Source organism: Sus scrofa, chromosome 2 (assembly GCF_000003025.6).
Source record: "Sus scrofa isolate TJ Tabasco breed Duroc chromosome 2, Sscrofa11.1, whole genome shotgun sequence".
Lineage (NCBI taxonomy): Eukaryota > Metazoa > Chordata > Mammalia > Artiodactyla > Suidae > Sus > Sus scrofa.
Window position 1 is genome coordinate 73,621,508 of NC_010444.4, and position 17,143 is coordinate 73,638,650.

Sequence of the window (17,143 nt, forward strand, 5' to 3'; positions counted from 1 at the left end):
TGATTAGACCCTTGGCCTGGGAACCTCCATATGCCATGGAGTACGGTCCTAAAAAAAGCCAAAAAATAAAAAAGAGGTACCAAGATATGAAGCCTCCATCTCCCTGTGTCCAGCCGCCTGATTTCTCTTCCCAGAGATAGCTGTTGTTTACACACACACACACACTTTCCCCATTTCCATTTTTCCCATCCCACAAACAGGAGCGTTTGCTATACTTTCCTACCCTTCACTTTTTGTCCATTTCACAGTGTATCTTGCTAGTCCTTCTCTAGCAGTTCACAACAAAAGCATCCTTGTCCCTTTTTTTATAGCTGCATAGTATTCCACTTCATGGGTGGCCCAGTATTCATTTAATTATCCTCTTTTGTTGGATAGGTTGTTTCACTCAGGACCTTGTGTGTATGTCGCAGCTCTTGAGTCTATGAGTAAAACTCTTAGAAGTAACTGAATTCATTTTACAGGCTAATTGTAGCATTGCTGTGGATGGCAATCCAGCATCCCTTTGGGTGATTCAAAGGTTACTGTGAAAAGTCAATAAAAAAGAAAACAATGTTAATAAACTCTCACCGGATCCTGTAGTTGTCCAAGGCGCAGAGTTGAGACTGTCTAGCTGTTAAAGACATAGTAGCTCCCCCTTAGACTTTCCTGGGAAGACTTAACATATCAGATCATCGGGAGGGACAAAGGATGTGGGCACAGGAGCCAGCCCGGGTCAGATCCCTGCTCAGCCACTGGCCAGTTGTGTGTTGAAGCAAATGCCTTGTCTGTTCTGTGCCTCCGTGTGCCCATGTGTGAACGTGTGCCCATGGTTCTGACCCTCAGCCCTGTCAGAAGTGTACACCTTCTGCATGCACTTGGCATTCACTAGGCACTCATTCTGAGTTTGGTCCTCCAGCTCTGCCCCACTGCGTTTGGACACCCCTCATGGATTAAAGAGGCTGGAGCCCTGGGTTTGAATCTGGCTCTGACTTCAGGTCCCTTGGTCACCCCCTGTTCCCTGTTTGATGCCTCAGTCTCCCCATGTGTGCCACCAGGGCTTTTGACCAAGTTATCACCTCCCACATCTTTTTAGGGCCAAGGACCCAGGGTTTGGCTGGTCACTACTGAGGGCCTCCGGGTGCTGAATTTGAGGACCCCTGAGTGTCAGGGATCTCCCCTCCTGCCATCCCCTGTGGCACTGGGCCTGAGTAGGTGTGCCCATGTGAGGCTGCATCCCTGTGTGGGTGGTGTGGCTCTAGTCCCCAGGGGGTAGGGGTGGGAGTGAGGGTGCTGGGCAGGCCCTGGAATACCCACAAGTGCCAGTAAGGGGGCATCCAGTGGTAGCATTTCTCTCTTTTTTTTGGCCACATCCATGGCATGTGGAAGGTCCCTTGTCAGGAATTGAACCCCATGCCACAGCAGTGACAGCGACGGATCCTTAACTACTAGGCCATCACGGAACCCCACATTTCTCTTTCCTTCTCTCTAACCTTCCTGTTGAGTCCTTCTTGTACCTCTCTGGGCAGACAGGAGATCGTGTTTGCGTGGCCCGTGGGGTCCTGGTCACATGCCCCGGCCCACTAGAGCCCCTCCTCTTCCTGCTTTTTCCCCAGAGCCCCCCAGGTTCATCAAAGAACCCAAGGACCAGATTGGTGTGTCAGGGGGCGTGGCCTCCTTCGTCTGTCAGGCCACAGGTGATCCCAAGCCACGCGTGACCTGGAACAAGAAAGGCAAGAAGGTCAATTCGCAGCGCTTCGAGGTGAGTTGGGGGGATGGGGGAGGGGAGACAGCCCAGGCTCAGCCCCACCCCCTGGACAGAGCCACGGAAGCAGGCTTGAAAACTTTCCCCAGACGGCGCATGGGCAGCCAGGGCTGGGCATCCCATCTCAGCGGCCCCCTTCCCCTCCTGCACCCTCCCTGCCCGCTCCATGAGGGCCCCGCCAGGTTCAGCTGTTCTGCCACCCTTGTGCTGTGTGGCCTCAAGCAACGCCCTGCCCTCTCTGAATCTTATCTCACCCCTTCACACAGAAGGGAATCCCCTACTCTGTGCACATTTCCATATCCAGCACACCTTTGCATGCCTGCCACACACTTCCGTGTGCATGTCACACACCCACTCACACACAGTACCCTCTGTTTGTGCAGACCCAGTTTTCTGCCTCCACTGCATTGACAGACGTATACACACAGGCGGGGCAGTTCCCAGCTTGTCTCCCGGTCACTCCTGGCACCCCAGCCTCACCCTGGCCTTTCTCTCAAACAGACGATCGAGTTTGATGGGAGTGCGGGGGCCGTGTTGAGGATCCAGCCACTCCGGACACCCCGGGATGAAAACGTGTACGAGTGCGTGGCCCAGAATTCAGTTGGGGAGATCACTGTCCATGCCAAGCTCACTGTCCTCCGAGGTATGGCACCTCCCAGGATAGGTGGGGCAGGACCCGGGCCCTGGACTTTGGGGACAAACACCAAAGGGATCTGTGAACGTCTCACTTGGGATTTTTTTCTTTAGGGGGGACATCTTCTAGTCCATAATACCACTGGGTCCATGGTCTTCTGGTAGGAATTTATTGAGCCTTTGCAGAAAAGAGGAGTTTTAAGGGCTAGAATCATCCCTGTTTGTCATCTTAACCATGCTCTTGTGATTACACGAGGTGGATCCAACTCAGACTGAGAATTCATTGGTTCCTGTAATTAAAATGTCTATGGAGTAATTTAGCTTCAGGTTCAGCTGGATCCAGGAGCTGATACAGTGTTCTCAGCGCTCACTTTCTGCCTCCGGGTTTATTTTCTTCCATGTCAACTATACCCTCAGTGAGATTCCCCCCCACCTCCACTTAGCTCCAGCTTCCCAGGCCCCCACTACAAAGAGAGGACTCAGTGACCCAGGACTGCTGTTCATTGGCCTTGTTTGGGTCAGATGACCATCCCTGAGCTGGTCACTATGGCTGGAGGAACAATAACTCTGATTGGCAGAGTCCTCCCTGGAGTCAAGGGTGTGTCAGCCCACATAGGGTCAAAAAGGGGTGGTTCCCCCAAAGGAACAAAGGAGGGGTAGAGGCTGACTAGGCTGAAAAAGCTCACTCCCACCTCCCTGAACATTCACACCCTGGCCTCATTCAGGTGGGCTGGGGCACCAGGAAATTGCTTCCTTATTGTAAACCAGCATCATTCAGACAGTGTTGCCACAAACCTGCCCCACCCCTGGACCCCCACACCTGCTGCTCCTGACTTCCCTCTCCATTGCAAGGTAGTTTTAACCCAGGGGCCTGCAACTTGAGTGTACATCCTGGCGCTGCCACTCTGTAGCACTCTATTAAGTGCCTGGTCTCAGGGAGTCTGGGAAAGACACAGCTCCCCTCCCTGTTCCCCATGGGCATGTTAGTGAACCTCTCTGAGCTGCAGTTTCCTCACTTCCAAAGTGGGATGATAATGGTGTTCACCACAAGGGATCATGAACCAGAGAAACAGACATTACAGGTGGGGGACCCTCGTGATGCTCCACGGGGACAAGGATTTGGTTGGTTCTGCCTATCTGATATTATTATGACCATCATTGTTGTTAGTTACAAGACAGCTGCCACCGGCCATGCTCCAGCTCTCTGGTGGCTGGGTGGGTCCTGTCTTTCACCTGTAGGGGCACCCTGACCCTCTGTGATCTATAAGTAGGAGCCACAGCCAGCCATTAGGGGGTTGGTGCCCCCCCCATGTGGCTCTGGGGGGGGGAGTGTTCCAGCGTCCCCTCGGGTGGCAGAGCGATGGTCAGCTTGGAGCCCTGGGAGGAGCTGTCACTTCGGCTGTGGGGGCACTTCGTGCCAGACCCTGGTGTGTGCTCGCACTCAGAAGGCTCTGTGGTTGCCGCCTGGAAATTCCTAGTAATTTTTTTTAACAAGAGGCCCCATAGTTTCAATTTGCGTGGGTCCTGGAGCCCATCCGGCTGGGGCATGGAGGCAGGAGGAGCGAGGGGAGGAGCCCGAGCGCCCAGCCCTCCTCTTCCCAGCAGATATTTTTGCCCTGACCTTTCCCCGGCAGTCGGCACAGGCTGCCTCCCGCAGCCCCACCCCCTCCCCGCGCCAGCTCCCATTGTAAGCGCTCAGAGAGTTAAAAGGACAAGCTGTGAATCTATTAAGTGCCTGGTCTCAGGGAGTCTGGGAAAGACACAGCTCCCCTCCCTTCTCCCCATCAAGGCGCCCCGTGTCTCTGTTCTCCGGGTGCATGATGCTGGGGCTGGGCACCCAGCCCAGAGCGATTAACCTGGAGTGTCTGTCCCCCTCTCCACTTAGCCCCAGCCCCAGGGACCCCTGGCTGAGTGGGAAGGTCTGGGCTGCAGGGGAGGGGGGAATCTTCCCTTCCACCACCGCCATCTGATTGTGGCCCCCGCTCACGCCTCCCTCACTGTTGTTTTAATTAAACTCCGAGGAACCAGGCACAATGTGGTACTCGAACATTTTTGTTGAATTAGGAGCTCTCCATAACATCAGGTGACCACCGCCTCCCCCACCCTGGCTGGCTGCCATGCACTCAATCCCCCTCTCCCCCCATGGGGCTGCATGCACCCAGGAAGTGCTCACGTGAGGACAAGTGTGGGCTGCGGGTGCATACTTGGGTGAGCACGCGTGCATACAGGTGTACCCATGCACACACACAAACACACATATAGGAAACGGGAGCGCAGAGGGACATCAGCAGACCCAGGCCCCCAGCCTGCCTAGGTCAGCTTTGAGCACTAAGAGTTGAGACTCTGCCCTAACCTTTGGTGATGTCATCAGTAACCAATCAGAACCATGTGTAAAGTGGTCCAGGCCTCGGGGGCCTGGGAAGAGCAAACGGGGGCGTGAACCAGCTCAGACAGGATGCAGCCACCCCTCAGACCTGACATCTTGGCTGGGCTTGGGGGTTCTGCAGCTGCAGGCTCCTCCCAGCTTTTTCCAGGCTGAGCCCAGCCTGGGTTCAAAGCCCGGTGTTGCCGTGTCCCAGCTGTACAACTTAGGGTGGGTGTGCGTCTGTCTGAGCCTCAGTTTCCCCCACTGTGGAAGGGGTCCCATCGCTGAGGAGGGCATAGGAAGCTGCCTTATAGTGCCTGGTACCTAGTTAGTGCTCAGGACTTAGATGTGCAGCCGGTTTCCTTTACCAAGGGATCCCTGCCTGGGCTGGAGCCACAGCTCTCTTGTTTAACTGGGGGCACGGGGTGATGCTACACCCCCATACCCACCTCTACCGCCTCTCCCGTGCCCAGTCTTGGCCTTCTGCCCCTTCCACGCACCTGCAGCTCTGTTCCCTCCCTGCATGGTGGCCTCAGACCTACCTCTTCCCCAGCCCTCCTGTCCATCACCCAACACCCTCGCCATGCCCAGTGCCCCTCCTGGGCATTTATGAGCAAATACCCATGTTTTGTGTCCTTTTAACACAAACGGCAGCGTTGTCTGTACCAGGAGGCAGCAGGTTTCTTCTGTACAATGCCAAAGGGTAAATGCTTTTGAAGCTGCAAGCTGGACAATCTCTGTTGCACCTTCTCAGTTCGGGAAAGCTCTTGTAGGTGATGAGGAAACCAATGGATGCGGCTGGTGTGCCAATAAAACTTTATCCACAAAAACAAGGGGCGGGGCCAGGGTTGGCCCAGAGGCCATAGTTTTCAATCCTTGGTCTATACCATCTCTCACTTTGAACTCTGCCGCTTAGCAACACATCCTGGACTTTGTTCAGATTCGGACTTTGTTCCAAATCTCTCTGTGAGGCGATTCTTTCTGCTTGTTTGGGGGACCTGGTCCATGGGCGGCCTGGTCAATATGTAATAAGTCTCTGTTGACAGGTGTCGAGACTGTCACCAGGCTTTTACCATTGCTGTTAGGGCCTCAGGAATACCTCTGCCTTCCTTCTCTAGTGCCAGCCACTGGGCTGAGGGTGCAGGGGTCTCAGGGCACCAAGTCACCCCTCCTGGTCCTGCTGTACCAATGAGCATCCCTACCGGTTGCAGACAAGTGTGCCTGTTTCTTCTCCATCTCGGCCCTGTGTGTGATCACAGTTTGTCACTTGTCTACCACCAGGGGTGGGGTGGGGACTGTTGGTTTGCAAGGGCTGCTGTGACACAGCTCCACAGTCTGGGCAGCCTGAGTCACATGTGTTCTTTGCATAGGCTGGAGGTCCAAGATCAAGGTGTCAGCAGGCTTGGTTCCTTCTGAGGCCTCTCTCCTTGGCTCAGTGTCAACCGTCTTCAGTGTCCACACGGTCTCCCGTCTGTGTATGTCGGTCCTCATCTCTTCTTATGAGGACATGAGTCCTCTTGGGTCAGGGTCTGCCTAATACCTCCTTTAAGTTAATGTTCATGACCTCTGTAGAGACCCTGTCTCCAAACACAGTCATAGCCGAGGTCTCAGGGATCAGGGATTCCACATAAGAATCGGGGGGAATGGAGTTCCCGTCGTGGCTCAGTGGTTAACGAATCCGACTAGGAACCATGAGGTTGTAGGTTTGATCCCTGGCCTTGCTCAGTGGGTTAAGGATCCGGTGTTGTCGTGAGCTGTGGTGTAGGCCGGCAGCTACAGCTCTGATTCGACCCCTAGCCTGGGAACCTCCATATGCCTCGGGAGCAGCCCTAGAAATGGCAAAAAGACCAAAAAAAAAAAAAAAAGGAATTGGGGGTAAGGAACACATAACAGGGGGCTAGTGGCTATTTTTGTTTTGTTTTTTTTTTTTCTTTTTAGGGCTGCACCTGCAGCATTTGGAACTTCCCGGGCCAGGGGTTGAATCAGAGCTGCAGCTGCAGCCTACACCACAGCCATAGTAAGATGGTTAACCCGCTGAGTGAGGCCAGGGATTGAACCTTCATCCTCATAGAGACAATGTCAGGTCCTTAACCTGCTGAGCCACAATGGGAACTCCCACTAGTGACTCAATTTTAGCTGAGGAAGCCTGCCCCACCCCAGGGGACCCTTTGTCCATTGTGGATTTCAGGCCAGACCAGAGCTGGGGACACTAGAGGTCAGAGCCAAAGGAGCCAGGGGTCCAGGTGCTGGAGGTGGTGGGTGAAGGTGTGGGAGAGGGTGGGGCCTAGTAGGAGACCCTCGAGCTGCATCCCCCTCACTGGCATCAACCCGCTAAGTCAGGCCAAGGAGTCCATGATGCCATTTGCCTCACCACCCCAGCCCAGAACCACATTCTCCATCACTGGATGTGGGGACCAAGAGTCTCCAGGGAGGGATGTTTTTCTCTTTGTATCCCCCCTACCCCCCCCACCCCCTTTTATTGGATGCTTGCCAGAGAATGGGGAGCCTGAGGCCGGGAGACATGAGGCTTCTCAAAGGTTGGCAGTAACTAGGGCTGAATCATTTGTGTACTTATTGAGCACCAACTGCATGCCAGGACCTGCATGGGGCAGTGGGGACCCAGATAAATCATTTTCTGTGGAGTTCAATGCTCAGATGTTCTGGAGTCTGGGAGGATTTATAAGTTGGGGCCACAAAAAAAAAAAAAAAAAAAGATGTCCCCATTGTGGCTCAGTGGTATCCATGAGGACACGGATCCAATCCCTGGCCTCACTCAGTGGATTAAGGATCTAGTATTGCCGTGAGCTGTGGTGTAGGTCACAGATGCGTCTCAGATGTTGCTGTGGCTGTGGTGGAGGCTGACAGCTGTGGTTCCGATTTGAACCCCTAGCCTGGGAACTTCCATGTGCCTCAGGTGCAACCCTAGAAAGCAAAAAAAAAAAAACCAAACTTGGGGCCGTCAGCTAGGCTGAGGTAACATAGACACGTTGCCCAGGGTGTGAAGCAGAAGGGAGCATGATGACATCAGGGAGCAAGGTGGCCAGTGTGGCTAGACAGAGCAAGAAGCAAGCGCGAGGCTGGCTTGTGATGGAGCTGCCGAGGCCGGTGGGGGCCAGCGCTGAGTGGGGAGCCTGGGTTCCTCTGGGGAGTGGTGGGGAGGGCAGGCAGGAGAGGTGTGGTGTGGTCTCATTTACATTTCGAAAAGCTGCATCTGGGGTTCCCTGGTAGCTGAGGATCTGTCATTGTCAGACTGTGTCGCCTCTGCATGGGTGTGCCCCCCCGCCCCCAAAAGTGCCCTCTGGCTGCTGTAAAGCAACTCAAGGGTTTTGTAACCTCGGCCCTGACGGTCCTCTGCAGGGCCATCCTCGGTGCTATGGGGTGTAGAGCAACAATCCCCATCTACTCGATGTCAGGAGTCCCCTAGTCTTGACAACCACAGATGTCCCCAGACATGGCCCAGTGTCCCCTGGGGGCAGGATCACCCCGGGTCAAAGGCACCGGTCTGGCCTGATGTCTTCCTACCAGTTCCCACACATGAGAGTGATGTTTCCCATGGACCAAGAGGAAACAGGCTACAAACGGTCACATTGCCCAGCGGGGGCTGGACCTAGCGCCCTGGAGGGATGGCCGTGCAGTAATTGGGCCTTGGCTTTGCTTTTCCCATCTCCACTCTCAGAGGACCAGCTGCCCCCCGGGTTCCCCAACATCGACATGGGCCCCCAGCTGAAGGTGGTGGAGCGGACGCGCACGGCGACAATGCTCTGTGCTGCCAGCGGCAACCCTGACCCTGAGATCACCTGGTTCAAGGACTTCTTACCTGTGGACCCCAGTGCCAGCAACGGGCGCATCAAGCAGCTGCGATCAGGTGAGTGCAGGTGGCTGGGAAGATGTGGGAGCCACAGAGGACAGCACGGGGAGGGCACCCTCTCCAGCACCCAAGCCCTGGGGGCTAGTGGAAGACAGAAGGGCAGAGCTGACGTGCAGCCTCGGAGGCCATGGGTGCTTGGGGAAGTGTATATTCAGCGCTGAACCCATGGGGATGTGATAGGGCGTGACGGGCAGGGGTCATGGGGTGCCATAGTGGGTGGTAGGCAGAGAATTCTTCAGTGCCTGAGTGGGAACATAACAGACCCAGAAATGCACAGTGATGGCGAGCCACCGAGGCCTCAGGAGCAGTGTCTCCAATACCCAAAACACTGCTGTCCTCATGAAGTGTAGACAGGCACAGACGGCAGGTGTCCACGGTGCCCCAACAGTGGGACACAGTGGGGGCCAGACGGGCAGAGGTGATGGGGAGCCACGGAGGGTGGCTATCTTCAGTGTCTAACCACTGGCTATATATCGGGGCCCAGTCAAGATAATGGGGAGCCCCGGAAGGTGGCAGAGGGAGGGTTTCTTCTATGCTGAAGCAGGAGATGTGTCCAGTGAGGACGTAAGGGGGTCCAGACAGGTAAGAATAGAGGAGAGCACTAGGCCAAGGCAAGTGTTTCCAGTGCTGAAACAGTGGGTGTCTCCAGAGGAGGTAGTGGGCGGAGGCAGCTGAGGCCATGGGGAGCCCCAGAGAGCTGCAGGGAGAGATGGTCTCTGAGCCTGCAGCAGTAAGGACACCATGGGGCACCGACAGGCAGTCCAGCCTGTTTGTCCTGGTCCTGGCCAGACTCAGGGGGCGGGGAGGGGGGGTTGGAACAGAGCATAAAACCTTGGCCACCTTGGGCCAGGCACATCCACACAACTTCCAGTTGTGTCTCAGCTTAGCACCTCCGTGCCCCCTCCGTGAGTCCGTCCGTCTGAGGGGCTGTGTGTGCGTTGTGTCGATTGTCCCACTGCCTCACGAACATCTACGTGGGGTCCCCATGTGTCCTGAGTGTCCTGACCTGCTCCCCACCAGTGGGCACACACAGGCCATGCCCTCGGCACACGGGTCACCTTCTCCCTCCCAGAGCGAAGCTTGTCTGTGTGCATCTCAGCCACACATATGTCTGAGTGACAGTCCCTCCCGTGTGCATGTCTGTTCCTTGTGGGTGGACGCATGTGTGGTCAGGATGTGCCCACAGGCACTCACGCATGTTTTCGTCCACTTTGAGTACACGTGTTGGTGCACCCCCTTTTTTCTCTCTCCCCTTCCTATGAGGACCTCCCCACCCCCGCCCCGGAGCCACCCCTACCTGAAGGCCTCTCCATCGTTCTCAGTGCTCCCTGCCCATCCCCACTCACTGCTCAGCCTCGTCCTCTGAGGAGTCTGTCTGCCCATCCTCTGCTTTCTGCTCCTTCTAGCAAAGACCCAGACCCTGAAAAGGGGCAGATGTTAAGCCCAGAATGTCTTCCCTGGAGCGACCCTGGCCCCTGCACCAGGGAGAGAAGTAGCCTTCCCCGTCCCCACCTCTCTGAGGATATTTGCAACTTTGTGGGGGGTTTCACCTGGAGGAGTGATGGCAGGCTTGGGACTCCAATTTCTTCCTTGATGGTCTCTGCCATCACAGCCCCAATATAGCAAAATGATCAAGAGTGTGGACCTCAGAGTTCCCGTCATGGCTCAGTGGTTAATGAATCCGACTAGGAGCCATGACGTTGCAGGTTCGATCCCTGGCCTTGCTCAGTGGGTCAAGGATCCAGTGTTGCCGTGAGCTGTGGTGTAGGTCGCAGACATGACTGGGATCCCACGTTGCTGTGGCTCTGGAGTAGTCTGGCAGCTACAGCTGCAACTCAACCCCTAACCCAGGAACCTCCACATGCCTTGGGAGTGGCCCTAGAAAAGGCAAAAAGACAAAAAACAAAACAAACAAAAAGAGCGTGGACCTCAGCACCCGACTTGCCCAGTGTGCCCCAGGGCACGCCCTCCTCTTGGCATCTCAGTGTCCTCAGAACACGTGCGCCCCCCCCCCCCCCCCCCCCCGCCGAGTGTTGTTGCGAGGGGCCCCTGACGGGTGGCCTGGCCCATCCTCAGTGCTCCGAGAACGGCAGCTGATTTAATCACCATAATCAACCTGATTCGTCTTCTGACCCCTCCCCGTGAGGATACAGGCTTCTGCATAACCACCCGTTAATGTTCCTGTTCTCTTTTCTTGTCCCTCCGTTGTAAACGTTCAGAAACCTTTGGTAAGTTTAATTTCTTCACCACGTCAACCACTAACGCCCCCTCCTCCCCCATGTTGCCCCGCCTCCCAGCCGTCCCCTCCCCTCAGACTAACAGCCACCGTGACAGTAACTGTGACCCACTCTACGTGGCATGTGTACTAACGCCTCTCCCCCACGTCCCCGCCCCCAGCCCCCCAGCCCTCCCCATCCAGGCACCAGGGGGCTGCAGAGAGAGGAGCCCAAACGGAAAAGAGGAACAAAGACCACAAGGGGGCTGGTGGAGCTCCGCATGTAACAGCCACCCCTGCCCCTGCCCCATCCTGGGCCTCGACACAGCTGGAAAATGGTGAAATTACAGAAGTCGGGGGGCTGGATATAAGGGAAGGAGAGGGAGTGTTCCCGCTGAGCTAGTCCTGGGTGTATCTCATTCTTTTCCCCAGCATCTACCCTGAATCCCCTGAAACCAGCTGCTAGGCTCATTCTTACTAAGGTGAGAATGATAACGGCCTATAATGGTCACCTCTCGCCTTTAATACCCAAGGCGGGGTGTCCTTTCCTCTCTGTAGAGGGGCCGTGGGCTACTGGGCCATCGTGGGAAGTTCTGCCTCTGGCTTCTCTTAGCATAATAGTTCAAGTATAGCGAACCAGCCCGAGCAGGGGCCGACCTAGATTCCCAGTGACCTGGATTTTTGTTCTCCATGGTACAGCCTTCGGCAAATTCCATTTCCGGCCCATGTGAAGAGGAGGAGTGGCCTCTTTGGGTTGGAGATTTTGTAAGAGATCATACAGGGTCCTCCCAAAGTTCAGGCTAGAAGGGCCCCAGCCTGGGAGGCTGGAGTGCGGGTTAAGGGCCCATCCCTGCCTCTACCTCATGGTGGGATAAGTCCTTGTGGGCCTCCGTTTGCCCATCTGCAAAATGGGCCTGAATGCGGAAGGAGCCTTGCTTTCTCAAAGCTTCTCTGCCCTGGCCTTGGGGTGCCCGTGTCCTCAGTTATCAGCTGTGATCAGCACAGGTAGAGGGGGCCCAGATGGCCCCCCGGGAGCATGAGCAGAAGGCGGGCAACTCCAGCCTGGGGCCACCTTTTCTGGTCTCCTGAGCTGTCCCTGCCCCCAGGGCCCATCTCAACACACACAGTCCTCTTCCTCTTTTCCTTTTGGAAGTTAAGGAGGCTGCGGGGCCCTCCCTGTGCCCTCCATCCCCTGTCACTGCCCTCCCCTGTCCCTCCCACTTGGCCTGTCTGTAAAACCTTCCCTTGGCTTTATTAATGCCCGGCCCTGGGGCACTAACCCTTCTCCCCCGTCTCTAACAAGATTCCCAAGACCCACCCCCCTCATTCCCTGTCCCTCCCAAGAAGGAAAAGAGTAGAGGTCATGGACCTCCCCCCCCCCCGCCTCGACCCAGAAGGAGGGCAGCTGACAGGGCCCGGCCAGGCCATGGATCTCCGTGGGGCACCGCCACGCCCCTCAGGCCTGTCCAGAGGGGCTTCTAGACTCAGCCCATCTTTCCCCAGGAGAGTCTCCTCACCTCCTCCAGGAAGCCCTCCGGATTGGCAAGCCCTCAGACCCCACCCTGCTCCTAGGAGCCTGGCCTTCTCTTCCTCAGCAAGCCTGTAAACCCAGGGCTGCCCCTGCCCCATGTCCCCCTCTCCCCCCGGGCAGAGTGGACAGGCCTGGCTGGTGGCCTGGCCCCGCCTCCCTGGGGCCCCCCGGCCCCCCAGGACTGCCTTCTGACATTCACCTGACTCTCTCTGCTTCCCTTACAGAAAGCACTCCGATCCGAGGTAAGAGGCTCTTTCCTCACCCACCCACCCACTCACGCTCTCTCTCACTGCCACCCAGCCTCCCAGGCTTCATGAGGGGCTGCCGCCAGGCCCCCCTCCACATGCCTCCTCCTCGCCACCCTGCCTAGTGTCCGTGCAGTCTCTGTGTCTACGTCACTGTCTGTGACTAGGGGCCAAGTGTGGCCATGCTGGCCCTTCGGGTCACCTGGCTGCAGTCAGGGGGTTGTGTCCTCCGGAAGGGGCAGTGCCTGCCATCCCCACCCAGAGCTCTGGGGGCCAGGCCCCTGACCAGTGCCCTGTACACAGCCCTCAGCCATCTCTAGCCTCGATTTCCCCATCTGTACAATGAGTGAGCAGAGGGCACCTCCCAGCTCTAAAGCTCTGATCTGGGCCCTGAGGGTGGTGGTGGGGGATGGGGTCCAGCTTGAGGGAGCAGAGAGACAGACAGTCATAAAGGCAGCCCCATGGTGCTGCCCCAGAGAATGGACTAGAACAGGCCTGGGTGGGAGCCTCAGGGAAGAGTCAATGTCTAGTCCTGACTTTGCTACAAAATGCTGTGTGACCTTGAGCAGTCTCCCTGCCCTCTCTGGGCCTCCATAGTAACACCTGGCTGCCTGCTCTCCTGGAGCCTTGAGGTTGATGGGGACTGAACCCTAGCGCATAGGACCATCCCCCTCCTCCGCCAGAGAGAACTTCCCAATCTGTGGGTCCCTTTCACTTCCTTGGGACAACCACAAACAAAGCTGGGTGGTGGAGGGGGGTCTGCTTGGGACCCTGGACTGGATTTTTTGGACTCCTGGTGCCAGGGACTCTGATCAAAACCTGTGACTCCAGCAAACTTGGAGCTCTCCCCTCACCTCCATTTACTCACAGGTACCAAGTGACGGGGTCTAGGCCTGTGATTCTAACATACACCAAGATATTCATGCAGCTTTATTTGCCTAGGAGAATGAGGACTTTGGGCCAGGCCTTTGATTTCAAACCTGCTGTGGCAATCTCTGCCTCATTTTTGTTTGTTCATGGGCACTTGAGTATTTTATCAAGACTCATGACTTCAGCCATACTTAGAGATGTTCGCTTGACTTCACCTACTTGTGAAAATGATTCGTTCCAGGCCTGTGGTCCCAGGTATCTTCAGGGAAATCTCAGCCATGTTTTCATTTACTCGTGGGCACTGTAGTGTTTAATCAAGGCTCTGTACTTGCAAACATTCTTAAGAAGTTTCATTCATATTCACATGCTCATGGCAAGTTAAGTCTTTCATCTGAGCCTGTGATTTCAAACATTGAAGGGGTGGGGATCAGCCCTGTTTTCATTTACTCGTGGGCACCAAGACCTTTGACTGGGCCTGTGATTTTTAAATATGCTTGGGAAAATAGACCCCTTCTTTAAATGCGTGCTCACTCATGACCAAAAAATTCTTTGATAAAGGCTTGTGATTTCAAACCCACTAGAGGCCTGAGAACCTCAATTATATTTGTGGGTATCTGAGGTCTTCCTTCAGACTGCTGATTTCAAACACTTCTGAAAATTCTCAGAGTTCCCGTTGTAGCTCAGTGGGTTAAGAACCTGACATAGTGTCCGTGAGGATGCCGGTTGGATTCCTGGCCTCACTCAGCAGGTTAAGGATCTGGCATTGCCGTGAGCTGCAGTGCAGTTCACAGATACAGCTGGGATCCCAGTGTTGCTGTGGCCATGGTGTAGGCCAGTAGCTGCAGCTCTGATCCGACCACTAGCCTGGGAACTTCCATATGCCATAGGTGCAACCTTTAAAAAAAAAAAAAGAAAATTCTCCTCATTAACCTTTGAGCCCCTTGGACTTGGGTCTTCCTTCATGATTGCAAACATGTTTGAGAAAATTCATTTGGTTACTGGTAAGCACCAGGATCCTGACTCCAGACCTGGTTAAATCCAGACAGACTGACTTAGGTGCCTTTAAATCTCTGGGGCAATTCAGAGTCCCCTTCAGTTTCAGGTACATAGTGTCCTGGCCCCCCGGGATCCAGCTTTGATTTCAGACACACTTGACCTGTGTCACTTCCAACATCCTTTGCCTTCATTCTTCTTCTTCTTCGTTTTTTTTTTTTTCCTTTTTAGGGCCACATCCGAGGCATATGGAAGTTCCCCAGCTCGGAAAGCTTGGATCCAGGCCTTTGATTTCAGACACACTTGACCTGTGTCACTTCCAACATCCTTTGCCTTCATTCTTCTTCTTCTTCGTTTTTTTTTTTTTCCTTTTTAGGGCCACATCCGAGGCATATGGAAGTTCCCCAGCTCAGAGCTGCAGCTGCTGGCCTACGCCACTACCACGGCAATGTTGGATCCGAGCCACATCTATGACCCATGCCACAGCTCATGGCAATGCTGGATCCTTAACCCACTGAGAGAGGCCAGGGATCGAACCCAAGTCCTCACAGATAACAGTCGCGTTTGTTACCCCTGAGCCACACGGGAACTCCCTGCCTTTGTTCTGGCGGAGGGTAACCCAGTCCTGAACTGTAAATGGCCTTGAAGAAACACAACCCTGGCTCCGATCACAGACACTGTGGGCCTTGAGACTTATGATTCCAAACATACTTGAGGAACGCAGACCCATGTTCATTTTGACACGTGGGCGCTGGTTGAAACCAGAGAGCGACCACCAGCTCCCCGAGATGGCATATCATCTGTGGTGGCCTCTTCGACGCCAGGGTCTTTGCTGTGCATTGGGAATGCCAGCCAACCTGCCCTCCACCCCCGACCTGGGGAGCATTCCTGGGTGATTTCTTGAACACGCCTCTGTTGGCACGCACTTCTCCCAGCCTCGTCGTTCAACTTGGCAGTCGCATATGAGGTCCTGGTTGAGGATGGAGGATTTGCAGGGCATGCAGTGTGGCCAGGCTTGCGGTGGGGGGGGCCGCAGGCAGGGAGGCCCCGGTCCAGCAGAGGCTTCTAGGCTGACTCAGCTCTCTCATCTGCCTCTCTGGCCCAGCCCACCCAAGAGACAGGCTGGACAGGGCCCTGGGACAGCCGTCCTGCCCGCCCCCTTTCCCTGGGGCCTCCCCTGACAGGACAGGCCTTGTCCCCTCTTCCCACAGGAGCCCTGCAGATTGAAAGCAGTGAGGAGACTGACCAGGGCAAATACGAATGTGTGGCCACCAACAGCGCCGGCGTGCGCTACTCGTCACCCGCCAACCTCTACGTGCGAGGTAGGGAACACTGCGTCCAGGTCAAAGACAGGGACCCGCCCCACCTGTCTCCCCTCCCTTGGGCTCACAGCCTCCGGGCTCCCCTGTCCCCTGCAGACCCCAGCAGGCAGGCCCTCCCCCGCTGGGGGCCGTGGGACCTTGGGCCAGGCGGTGTCTCTCTGGGCCTCAGTTTCCTTGCCTGTAAAATGGGGGCAGCTTCCACCCCCCACCCCCGTGCCTTGTGATGGCCGCCCCATGGGCTGCAGAACTTGGGGGGGGGGCGGCAGGAGGGAACGGGGGCGGGGGTCCATCGGGGGCCTACAGGGCCGGGGGAGCCTGCAGGCCTCTGCCCCACCCCGCCCGCCCACCCATCCGAGTTGGCTTCTGTGGTGTGTTGTGCGGTGCCTCCCCCTGCTGTGTGCTTGCTTTGCTTCTCCAGACTCGTGGCCTCGTAGCTCCCTCACCCCTTCACCGCCCCCCTCCAGCGCCCTCAATCTAAGGCTTGGGGAGGGGTCTTCGAGGCTGCCCCCCCGCCGGCCCCACCCCCTCGGCCACCCCAGAGCCCCTGATCTCTCGGTTACCCTCAGAGAGGGATTCCTTTAGGCAGACGCCCTTGGGCTTGGGCTCGGGCTGAGATCCTGCACCCCCCACCCCTTCCCCCGGAGGGCCTGGGAAGCAGCTACACAGACTTCCTTCTGAGCCCCTGGGTGTCCTCTCAAAGATGCCAGGTGGGAGGGGGCTGTGCCTGCCCCCAGATACCTCTGTCGCCCCCTCTCTCATCCCCAGGCTGGTCCTCTTTCGCCCTTTCAGAGATTTCAGTCCGCCTCCTCCTCCTCCATCTCCCTGCATCCCCAAGGCTGTTTCTGACCAGCTTCGTGGTAGAAACAGCTTCTGCCTGCCAGGAAACAAGGCCCATTAAACAGCCTCCCCACCACCACCCGATGGGCTGCTGCAATGGGCTCTGTCTACCTGACCCCCTTCCCGCTCTTCGGGCCTCCGTTTCCCCCATTCGACGCACCCAGCCCCTGCTGGGAGGCCAGAAGGCTCCTCCCTCAGGCAGAGACCCTCAGCCCCTCGGTCCTCCCACCAGCCCTGACGCAGCGCCCTAGCTGCGCTTGGGTTCTGCATCTCGTCTCGGTCTCCGAGGAGGAGGAGGCCACCTGGGGGGAGGGGACGGGGATGCAGGGGCGTGGGTGGGCAGGGGACACACATCCAATCTGCTGCCATGGCACCTCTGGTGAGTTATAGTGCGTCCACGACTCCCAGCTGACCAGTCTTCGTCTAACTTGCTTATTTCTCTGCCAACACCCAGGATGGGGGGTTGTAAGGCTGGCAGAGCTCAAGTGTGGACAGCAGGCATGGGGGCCGGGCGGGGGCGGGG

The 17,143-nt window shown here is 56.3% G+C and overlaps 1 protein-coding gene across 1 annotated transcript in view; it reads left to right on the plus strand.

Moving 5' to 3' along the window:
• PTPRS (protein tyrosine phosphatase, receptor type S) overlaps nucleotides 1–17,143 on the plus strand; it is a 72,871-nt gene that overhangs the window by 13,693 nt on the left and 42,035 nt on the right. Inside the window, 6 exon segments of the mRNA XM_021084028.1 lie at nucleotides 1,593–1,738; nucleotides 2,243–2,384; nucleotides 8,416–8,604; nucleotides 10,827–10,835; nucleotides 12,578–12,595; nucleotides 15,673–15,783. Coding sequence (XP_020939687.1) covers nucleotides 1,593–1,738; nucleotides 2,243–2,384; nucleotides 8,416–8,604; nucleotides 10,827–10,835; nucleotides 12,578–12,595; nucleotides 15,673–15,783 — 615 coding nt within the window.